The 11,643-nt window shown below is 46.9% G+C and overlaps 1 protein-coding gene across 3 annotated transcripts in view; it reads right to left on the bottom strand.

Moving 5' to 3' along the window:
- ALCAM (activated leukocyte cell adhesion molecule) overlaps nt 1–2,739 on the bottom strand; it is a 196,382-nt gene extending 193,643 nt beyond the window's left edge. For 2 of the 3 annotated variants that reach the window (XM_054700634.1, XM_054700633.1), the window contains exon 1: nt 2,548–2,709. In XM_054700634.1, coding sequence (XP_054556609.1) covers nt 2,548–2,620 — 73 coding nt within the window. In that variant the 5' untranslated portion in view covers nt 2,621–2,709. Of the gene's footprint in view, nt 1–2,547 lie in introns of all 3 variants that reach the window. The other variant, XM_037525621.2, reaches the window with a different exon arrangement.
- Between the last annotated feature and the right edge of the window lie 8,904 nt (nt 2,740–11,643).

Genomic DNA, 11,643 nt, shown 5'->3' on the forward strand with positions numbered 1-11,643 from the left:
CTTTCACTAGTGAGCAATTTAGAAAAAAAAAAGTCCAGAAAAGGAGGCACAAAGATGACCCAGGTGAAGAAACAGTTAATTGCAGGATCCCACCTCCTGGTTGTAAATAACCAAGGAAAGCCTTTTTTAAAGCAATACAAAATGTCACCACAGGCTGACGCTCTTTCTACAAGAATAATGAGATTCTTGTTCCTCGGATGCTGAGCACATACTTCATTGCCTTTATCACTGAATTCAGTTTTCATGGTTCATATATTCTCTCCCCCTCCCTTCAAATAGGTAACATGCCACGCCTCAAATAGATCTAAGACTATGTAGTGATTAGAGACAAAAAGAACTGCAGAAGCAGTTTCACAAACTCCAGTTTTTGTCCTCGAAGTCTGGACACACACAATTGAAACCGTTTCGGAAATGAAAGACCGCAGGCAGGGAAGCCAGTCCCTTTCACTAAACCAGTCATTGGCACCACATCCCACCGGGTTCAGCTGTGCCAAGGGCTTCCAAGCAGGCGCACTTGGCCTCCAGAACTTGCGTCCTCGCCTGGACACCGCGCCTTGGTGCCATAATCCTTTCTTTTAAAACACACTGACACCGACCGCACCGGGAATTTCGCGCACATGTCATGCGGTAAATTCAATAAAACCACGGATCTGAGGGTCTGAGGCTTCTCACCCCCAGATTAGTGGTGGTTAGCGACCGTGGGACTGTGCTATGGATTCGCAGAAAGCGCGCGGCTTTGTGCGGGATAGAAACGCTAGCCTGCCGCGCCAGGAAAATCGCCACAAAGGAGATCTTAAAGCAGAACCTCTCCCCTATTAGCAGTTAAATGTGCGGAAAAACCTGTCCTCCGAGGTGGCCCAACTGAAAATAAATTCCAGCGCCACCGCATGGAAAAGAAAACCGGGCGTGTGCTTGTGGTCAGGGAGATATAGTTGGGCTTATATTTCTCAAAAGTGACAAGAGGGGGACACTGAAAACTACAGTGGGCGTGTGGATCTTTGCATTTTACAAACAACCTTTCCCTCCTTCTACCTTGTATTCCCCCGTCCCAGAATGTTTGCCCTTCCTGCCCCCATCGGGCACTAGTATAGTGAAAAAGTGAGCTCCACACCATGCCAACCCCAATGGAGGTGTCCCCTCCCACCTCTCGATGTTTTCACTCCACCCCACCTGCTTTAAATCTGGTTCAACTCTGGTTTCACGGTCTTTGCTTCCGAGCTGGAGATATGTCAGACACCTCTTTCTCCAATCTCAGAAGAGCAGGTGAGCTCATTACCTCACCCCAAATGTAACTTTAATAAAGCGATTCGGGGAGAGCAACCCTCACCACTACCCTGCATCCCACCACAATCGCACAGCAACAGCAGTCACCACTTGTGAACCTCAGGCTTCAGCTAACCGCCCGCTTTCCCCCTCTTCCTGGGAGAAATCCAAGGACTTTCAACCCTATTCGTTGGCCTCGGCTTGCCAACAATCAAGAGATGGGCAGACATTAAAGTTGCGAAAAGGAAGTGATTTTTTTGCTTAGATTAAAAAAAAGAGTAAGCCTAAAAAGACAGGAAGTAGTTTTACTTGCAGCTGTCTACAGATCAAAACTTCACAGAGGGACGAAAATCCCCCAAATCCTCAAATCTAACGAGGAAATGGACCTGCTGCTCGGTCAAGTGACAGCAAGCACACAGAATGCCCCGTTAGGAAACCTGGAGGCGGCTGCCCGGCAGGTCTCCGAAATGACAGCTCCAGGAAGGTCCCCAGGGTAAGCAAAGGGATTCCCGCTTTAGTTGTTGGGGGTTTTGCCCTTTTTTTGCCCTAAGGCAAAAAACGACAACTGGGGTAAAATCTCAGGTCCTGAAAAATCTCCAACCCCCTCACTAAGGTTTGACAAATCTGGATTTTAATTTCAATTCAGGTTGCGTCCTTTGCCAGCCGCCATCCCCTAACTCACCACCCATCCAGACGATGGGAGAAGAGGCGTTACACCAAGATTTAAGTTTAGGTCTTTTTTTTTTTTTTTTTAAGGAAATGATTAAAGTCCTACCTTTCTCCTCTACACCTCCCATCCCTTCTTTAACCCATAACAAGGCCATATTTGCCAGGAAAAAGTACCGGCAGTTACTGCCTGCGGGAGCTAAGCGAAAGGGAAACTGCTCCGAGAGCTGTGACTTGTACTCTGACGCCAAGAACCGAGAAAATTTCGGCGGGCAAGAGCTCGCCTCCGGTGGGTGGCGGGGGGAGGAGGGGGGAGTCGCAGGGGAAGCGTGCGGAGCCGGAGGAACCCTGCTCGCCAGCCCCTGCAGTCGAATCCCCGACCGCACCCAACTTCCAGATTCACCCAGAGCCCCCAGTCGCTGCCCAAACTTGAGCCAAGCGGCCGAGCCCAAACGTGTGGCCCAGGTGGCTGAACCCAAGTGAGCCGTGCGCCAGGACCGCGGTGCCCTCCTCTGCCCCGCGCGGCCTGGGCGCACGGCCCTGGGGGGTGCGAGGACTCGGCGCGGGGACACTCACCCGCGCCCCCACCCTCCCCGGATGCCCGAGGCCCCGGCTTACCTGGCCTGAGCACTGCAGCGGAGATTAAGAGGCAGAAGACCAGACGGCAGGAGGGGGCCGCCTTTGATGCCATATTCCCCCTTCCTCTCCTCGAGGGCCACCGACAGAGTTGGCGCGGCCCCAGGGGGCGTCGCTGCGCGCCCCACGCTGCCCGCGCGCTCCCGGGTCGGGACGCAGGGGCAGCGGCTGCTCCCGACACAACCGCCCCCCGGGCTGTGGGGCTGCTCCGACGGGTCTCAGCCGCGCAACTTTCCACCAGGCAGTGCCCCGACGCCTCCTCGCTGCCGCTGCACACCCGCCCCGGAGCCCAGAGCCGCTTCTCCCCGGACCGGCGACTCCCTCTTCCTGGGAGACGGAGACACTTGAGTTATTAGAAAGGTGGACGTGCTTCCTTCTGGCTGGCCGGTTATTCTCCGCGTCTTGGAATAATAATAACGGTAGCGGCAGCGTGCATCAAAGCCCTGTGCTCGGAGCAGTCTCCGGGGGTGGTCGCCGGGGGCGCCGGGTCCTGGCGGTCTCCTCAGGTGGCAGCAGCGCAGGCAGGGACGGGGCGCCGGCAGCGCGGTCTCTGGGCTGCTCTGAGCGGAGGAACTGGAAGGCGTGTGTAAGCGGCCTCTCTCCTCCCCTCCGCCTCTTCCCTCCCTCCCTCTCTCCCAGCCTCCCCCCTCCCTCTCCTCCCCGCTTCTGAGGCCGCTCAGCCGAGCAGGTGGTTGGAGCGCAGAGCCGCAGCCTAGAGGCGCTGCAGGACCGAGTCCGACTCGGAGCGCTCGGGAGCTCCGCCAGGGAGACGCGAAAGGCGGTCCCGGCCTCCCTGTGGGCGGGGCTTTCTCGTGACCCCGCCCCTTGGCCCCGCCCGCCAATAGGTGAGCGTATTAGTAGCGCGCGCCAGCGTGGGCCGCGGGCCTCGTCAGCGCCCCGGGGCGTTTCGGGCGCGCGGAGCTGAGCGCCCGGCACCTTTCACTTCCGCGTGGCGCTTCGCCGCAGTTCAAAAGGCCAAATGGCCCCTTTCTTGCCCCCCGACGTACCTTCCTCCCACTCGCTCAATCCTCGGGGACTTTTCCGAACGTGGCTTGGCAGCTTTTTTCTCTGAATGGAGAGAGGAGTAGGGCAGGGCGCTGGGCACGGGAAGCCCGGGGCCTCGCGCACCTGGGGTCCCGGGGCGGGCGCGGGGTGGGGAAGGAAGGGGCGGCGCGGGGAAACTTCGCCTGCGGGGACTTCAGAGCCGCGGCTGGTTGGCTGGGGCCGCGGACGTGCCCGGCTGATTCTCAGTTGATCGCCGCCTGGGCCCTCCCCCTCCCTCTCACACACCTTATTTATTTTTTTCCATGTTAGGTAAGGGCAAATAGGGTTTTTTATTTTTTTTTTATTTTATTTTTTTATTTTTTTTTAAACAATATTTGCTTCCCCCCACCCCCTCAGGTTGAGTCCCCACAGAATTTCCTTCCCCGAGGCACCCGGGCACCATCCCCACGCACGCCTTCTTTTGAGGGGAGAGCTCTAAAGGCGACTGCCCGATACCAAATAGAAAACACTCTTTCCCCAGGGGAATTAAATCAGGAAATTCTGGACCGTGCTTCGTCACACGGATTTTCCCAGTATCTACAGGAGCCACAGAGTGTGACTTTTTTTCTGAATTAAGCTGCGAGTTTAAGTTGGAAACAGAAAATGCTCAAGTTACTCAAAGTAAAAGCCACGCTCCTCCCTTGTCGGTTCCAGAAAGCCAGGCACCCCGCGCGATCGACGGGCTTTCCGATCAATTTGTAAGGATTGAATCATCTCCCAGGCAGAAGATCGGGAAGCTGTGTCGCTTTCAGATCAGGCAGAGAGCATGAAGGAATATTTTTCTCCTGAAACACTGGGGTGGAGCTGTCGGAGCCCTAAGTGGCTCTAAATCTTGGCTGCGGGATCACAATTCTCATCCGCGAAACAGAATAAAATCTTGGTCCCTGAACCAGTTCGCCAGGGGCATTAAATTGCCTTTGGTGCATCACAGGGTCACCCCTGTGTGAGGCTGCTCACTAGCATTGAATGCCAAGTAGTAATTGTCACAAACTGCGATTTCATCAGAAGGCTTCCAGTCGCCGGCTATGGAGGTGAGGAAGCTTAATAAAACCACCTTAAGGGCGCACCTACACACACACACACACACACACACACACACACACACACACACGGACACACGGGCACACGCACACGGGCACACGCACGCACGCACTCAAAATCTTTGAATTTTTTCTCTTCAATCACATTTTCAGCTGTGATTTTTGTCAAAAACCTGCTGGTCTTGCCCTCTGGTTTCCTTACATTAGCAGTATTCTATAATAGAGCGATTATACTATATTTTCCCTCTCAAAATAAATAGTTTCTCCCGCTTGGTTTTGACATTAACATTTCATTTGCATATTCCGAAACATTAGGAAGGCTAATGCTAGAAGGCTAATGCCCTTAAATTCAGTATTCCATGAACTGAATTTGACTGAATTGCTAGCATTCCCATGGGCTCCTGTAGAATTCCTTTAGGGAGTTGTTTTTCTTTTAACAGAGACTCTAAGTAGTTCCTTAGAACAAATCATCCTAACTATCTTAGGATCCCCCACTCTGTCTTGGTGACCCGTTTTGGGACAGAAGGGAAAGAAGTTAATACAACCTAATTATTAGAAAGCAAATCTGCAAAGGGCAGACTGATCTGGGTGCTGACATTTACTAGCTACACGATATTGGGGTCAAATCACTTAACCTCCCTAAGACTCAGTTTCCTTACTTGTAAAAAAATAATAATAGTACTGGTTTCTGGAGATTCTGGGAGGTTCAAATGAGATCAGACAAATAAATGGTCAGGTATAGTATGAGGAACATGGGCTTTGGGAAGCAGTTCAAAGTCTTCTTAGGATCCATGCTCTGCAATTAGTGAGTAACCTTGAGCAAAAATCAGTTTCATATAATCAAAATGTCCTAAGAGGGCCTCCCTGGTGGCGCAAGGGGTTAAGTCTCCACTATCAAGCTATCTCCAGCCACTGCAGCATGAGTTCAGTGCCTGGCCAGGTTGCAGACCCACATGGTGCAACAGACCTCTCCTGTATTGCCTGCTACTCCCTAACCCTAACCCCTCAGCAGTGTATTTCAGTCAATCACCCCATTCTGCTCCCCACTATGTCTCTGGTGAATCCTCTCACCGCCCACACTTCTGGCCTACACCCCAGGTCTTGTATGCATAAACAAATAAAATAAATCTTAAAAAAAAAAAGTCATAAGGCATTAGAGTACCATCTTCAAAGGTGTACAGCTAAATTGGATCACAATACATTACAAAAATTAAGAATGTTATACACACACAAATGAAATTCTGGAAAAAACTGACTACATGCAAGTATGTGCTGCACATACACACATACATGTATTTAAATATATAGAAATAACTGGTCACATTCGTACGATACTTTCCATTAGAATTTCTATTAGGGAGGAATTCGTCCTAGTTTAGGAAAAGACCTTGATTAAACCACTTGGAACAATAACTCCTAAGGCCATTAATCATATAAACTAAGGCCACAAAATTGGTGATGAAATTACTGTATATTAAGCAACATAAGGAAACTAAAAATAGGAATTACAAAGTTACAAAAATAACAATATGAGTTCAGCAGGGGAGTAAGGACAGAGTATGCTTAGAGGAAGCAACATGGCCAAGTCATACAATTATCAGTTTGGAAATGGTGAAGACCTTTAAGTATATATTAATTAATTAATTTGTAATAGATATTGAACACTTCTGTATGCTAGGTTATCCTAAAATTGAATTATGGACTAATTTTCTTGCAAAAAAATCCTATGAGGTAGGTTACTATTATCATCTTTATTTCACTCATAAAGAAACTGAAGCTCAGAGATATACGGTAACTTTGATTCATCATAATGGTAAAGTCACAATTCTACCCCAGGCACTTGGATAACAGAACTTCATTTCTATCCACTTTGTTTATCACTTTGATGGTGGGGATGTTACAGAGCAACCCCAATGTGAAATGGGTTGGCCTGACTGTGGGTCCTCACCCATGTGCTTAAAAGAGACTTATAATAATAGAGACACTCAACTGTGAGCACACACAAAAAGGTTAATGAAGGGTTTATTTACCAAAAAAGGGGAAATAAAGCAAGGACTAACTCAGGGAGAAAGAGAAGGAGACAAATTGGTGAATGTGTCCTACCAGTTCCGCTGAGCTGGGACCCCAATAGCACGCTGAAAGCTGGCAAGAAACCAAGGACTCCCCAAAGCCAGACATGGTATATATACCAAGCCAGGCTGCTTAACTCCACTCTAGTTCCCAGCAGTCCACCCCTCAGTGGTGATGACTTTATGGGATTTGTAGTCATGGTGTTGGATCTCTTTGGTCTGGAGTGGGGGTAGAGTTTATAAAACCTGTGTTTGTGAGTTCCTTCAGGACACCATTCATGCCAACAGGGAGAACTTGATTTAAACATAAATTCCCTAATCCTTCCAAAATTTCAGTAAGGTCTCCTACATTCAAATGCATTTTCTTTGAGAACATTAATAAAGCTGTGTACCGGGCCTCCCCGGTGGCGCAGCGGTTGAGCGCTGGGTTGCGAAGCTGCCCGCGCCTCTGCGGCGCCGGTTCGATCCCCAGCTGCTTCCCGGCCACCGGAGGAGGGTCCCGCATGGTGCGCAGACCTCTCCTGCCGCCCGCTGCTCCCCTCAGCAGTGTACTTCGGTCCTTCTGCCTGCTCTGCTTCCCGCTCTGGCTCTGGTGAATTCTCTCACCCTCCCGCGCTTCTGACTGTACCCAGTGCATATATAAACAAAGAAAGAAAGAAAGAAAGAAAGAAAACATGCCTCTATAAAAATAAAAAAAAAATAAAAATAAAAATAAATAAAATAAAAATAAAGCTGTGTACCCTATCTTCATGGACTAGTACAGTGCATACGAGATGATGAGACCATTTCTAGACTTAAATAATTTAGCATTAGCAAGAATTTAGAGCCAGAAGTAAGCATGAGTGTGTAAGGTCCACAAAATAATATAGAAGAAAAAGTGTTTGTTTTTCAAAATTTAGAGAATGGGGAGTTGCTTCCACCTTACCTTCATTCTTAAGAGGAAGAGTATTACCAGCTGTATCTGGATCTTAACTGTTTTTGTCATAGCTGAGAATACATAGTATTCAAATGATATTTTTATCAGAGTTTAATCATGCATCACCATCAGGGTGGGTAATTCTTACTGCCAGAGGTTAAAAAAAATGTTGAACTAAGGGAAAATATATTTCATATTACTTGGAACATGAAACCAGCTTAGCATTTTATATATAAAATAATTCATCATTCATCAGGACAATATGCATAAAGAGGTGACACAAGATTCTAGGCAACTATCCTATGTAGAATCTGTTGACATCAGAACTCAGGGCAGTGAGGGTAAGCTACAAATCTGTACCAAAATAATAACCTATCCTATGTGACAGCACGGCCAGATCAAGCATGTGATCTGGCTTCTGGTTAATGTTAAAAAATTTCCCAAAAGATGGTTTTGGAGGGCCTCCCCGGTGGCGCAGCGGTTGAGCGCTGGGTTGCGAAGCTGCCCGCAGCCTCTGCGGCGCCGGTTCGATCCCCGGCTGCTCCCTGGCCACCGGAGGAGGGTCCCACATGGCGCGCAGACCTCTCCTGCCGCCCGCTGCTCCCCTCAGCAGTGTACTTCGGTCCTTCTGCCTGCTCTGCTCTCCGCTCTGGCTCTGGTGAATTCTCTCACCCTCCCGAGCTTCTGACTGTACCCAGTGCATGTATAAACAAAAACAAACAAAGAAAGAAAGAAAGAAAGAAAGAAAGAAAGAAAGAAAGAAAGAAAGAAAGAAAGAAAGAAAGAAAGAAAGAAAGAAAGAAAGAAAGAAAGAAAGAAAGAAAGAAAGAAAGAAAGAAAGAAAGAAAGAAAGAAAGAAAGAAAGAAAGAAAACATGCCTCTATATAAAAAAAAAAAAGATGGTTTTGGAAGCTGATAACATTTGTTCCTTACCACATTATAGAGTCCTATATGACTTTCTAGTTTTTAAATAAAACTTATAAATAATTCAGGAGCATGCAACAAATCTGATTCACTTTCTTTTCCCCATCTCCCAATTGGTGATTAAACATTTCTAGCCAATACTTCACAAATATTTTGGACATACCATAAACATTTATGAATGAATGAGTGGAGAAGAGTTCTTTATTGAACATAGACCTAAAGAAACAAACAAATAAATAAAAATTTATAGAAACAAGCTTATAAACTCTTATAAGATCATGTGTTTACTGGGTCTTCAATTATTAGTCTAATAATATGATTCTAGCACCAATTATGTCATGTGGATTTTTCCCCCAACACTTCCAAGCAATTTTGGGATCTCAACTGGGTGTCCTACAATTCAATTCTGATACTGTCTAGCTAAAGATAGCATTTGTCAGGTGGAAAAGATATATAGGATGTATGTGGGGAGGAGTGTAGAACTTCCATGCTCTCTGTACAGTCACTATCTCAGAATCTCCATGGGTTCACTATGAAGCTCTCCTACTCCTGTCCTTTAGGTTTTGCAAAGCCTCCAAAACATAGATCTGATTGATTAAATTATTAACCATCAGTGATTTTTTTTCTTTTTCTTTTTTTAAAGATTTATTCATTTATGTACACAAGAACTGGGGTACAGGCCAGAAGCGCGGAGCAGGGAGTGGTGAGAGGACCCACCAGAGACAGAGTGGGGAACAGAACAGGCAGGTCTACTGAAAGACACTGCTGAGTGGAGCAGCGGGTGAGCCAGGAGAGGTCTGGTTCACCATGAGGGCAGCTCCCTGGCCAGGGATAGAACCAGTGCTGCAGTGGCTGCGGACACCATCATAGACTGCGTCTCAACCCACTGCGCCACCAAGGAGGCCCTAACCATCAGTGACTGAACTCAATCTCCTGCCCTTCTTTCCCCCCAGAGATTGAGGGAGGTGCCAACCCACTAATCATAGGTTTGACTCCCTTGGCAACCAGACCCCAATCTTAGGATACACTGGGGCTTTCCTAAAGTCACCTCATTAACATAACAAAAGACACCTGTATTGCTCTCAACACTTAGGAAATTCCTAAAGGAGTTTTGTGCCAGGAATAGGGTTGAATACAAACATTTATTTTTTATATAAATCATAATATCATAACTAGAGAAGCAGATTTAGGAAAAGCAAAAGAATGAGTTAAGTACTAGGCACCATAGAAGAGCTCTGAAATATAAAGTGAGCAAATTTAATCTACAGGAGAAAAAAATTGTTAAAAAAAAGTATTTGCCATAAATGAGAATAAAACTACAAAGGCCATGCTCAGAATACAAGTATTACCAGTAAAGATTCTATGTGATCAGACAGGAATGAATAAGGGTGTGGGCTAACGCACTGGTGACAAAAGTGGAAAAAAGGACTAATGGAATTTATATTGTTTGGGAATATATAGCTATTTAAAAGAGGCACAGAGATTATGTAACTATAACATAAGAAGTGTCTCATTTCTGGACTGTAACGTTTTTTCAATTCTTAATTCCTAAAATCCCTCTAGATATGGAATATAGGACAGATGGGTACCAATCCTCCTTGAATTACACTGTTTATTTTATTTTTTTTTTTTAAAGAGGCATGTATTTATTTATTTGTTTTGTTTGTTTATTTATATACGCACTGGGTACAGTCAGAAGCACGGGAGGGTGAGAGAATTCACCAGAGCCAGAGCGGGGAGCAGAGCAGGCAGAAGGACCGAAGTACACTGCTGAGGGGAGCAGCGGGCGGCAGGAGAGGTCTGTCGCGCCATGTGGGACCCTCCTCCGGTGGCAGGGGAGCAGCCGGGGATCGAACCGGCGCCGCAGAGGCGCGGGCAGCTTCGCAACCCAGCGCTCAACCGCTGCGCCACCGGGGAGGCCCTGAATTACACTGTTTAATTTTAATTTTAATAGTAATACCAGTCATCTTATTAATAAAATTCTGCAACTCACATCCTCAATGCTGTTTGTTAATAAAGATACATCCCTGAACTCAGGAGAGCAAAAGCTTTCAAAACCTATGGTAAACTTTATGCTCTTATCTCAGACTCTAGATTGTTCAAAGTCTGGGTACAAAAAAAAAATGCATAACGATTTCAGTTACACTAGAAATCCACTTAGTGATTTTCCCTTCTATTTCAGACATGGGAAATGGAGAAAGGGTGTGGCTAAACTTTTCGACTATGATACACTATAACCATGAAACGGATGTCAAAATCTTTCAGTATATTAAAAACTTGCAATTCATTAGTGATTTCATTAGTTGCATAAAATTTACTCAAATAGTATAATCGTCTGGATTTACCCTACAGCTGGGAGTTTCACTTTAAAGTGAAATTTTAAATTGTTCTTTTTTTTTTAAAAGATTTATTTATTTATTTGTTTGTTTGTTTATTTATTTATTTATTTATTTATTTATTTATTTATACAAGCACTGGGTACAGTCAGAAGCGCAGGAGGGTGAGAAAATTCACCAGAGCCAGAGCGGGGAGCAGAGCAGGCAGAAGGGCCGAAGTACACTGCTGAGGGGAGCAGCAGGCAGCAGGAGAGGTCTGCGCGCCATGTGGGACCCTCCTCTGGTGGCTGGGGAGCAGCCGGGAATTGAACCGGCGCTGCAGAGGCTGCGGGCAGCTTCACAACCCAGCGCTCAACCGCTGCACCACCGGGGAGGCCCTTAAATTGAACTTTCAATTGAAAATTGAAATACAGTTTTTTTCACTTTTAAGTAAGAAAAAAAGACACTTGGAGTGGTTGTTCAAATGTCAATACCTTAGAAATTTCAACTTGATTAATTCTCAAAACTCCTTCAAGGTAAATGTTTGCCAGACTTTTCTGCCCTCCCGCCATTAGGATTGATGATGGATCCCTGCGGTGCTGAATGTATGCCTGCTGGCAGGCACCTGGAGTGGGGTGTGGGCATATGTAGGTGGGATTCAGCAGAAGAGAGAGATGAGAACACAAGAGAACGCCAGAGAGCCCAGAAAGAGTGAAGACTTGCTGGGGGCTGGGAGGCCTGCCAGCCCCCCCACCCCCTGCACCCCTGCC

This window comes from Talpa occidentalis, unplaced genomic scaffold, assembly GCF_014898055.3.
Source record: "Talpa occidentalis isolate TD23 unplaced genomic scaffold, MPIMG_talOcc4v2.1 talOcc4.4, whole genome shotgun sequence".
Classification (NCBI taxonomy): domain Eukaryota; kingdom Metazoa; phylum Chordata; class Mammalia; order Eulipotyphla; family Talpidae; genus Talpa; species Talpa occidentalis.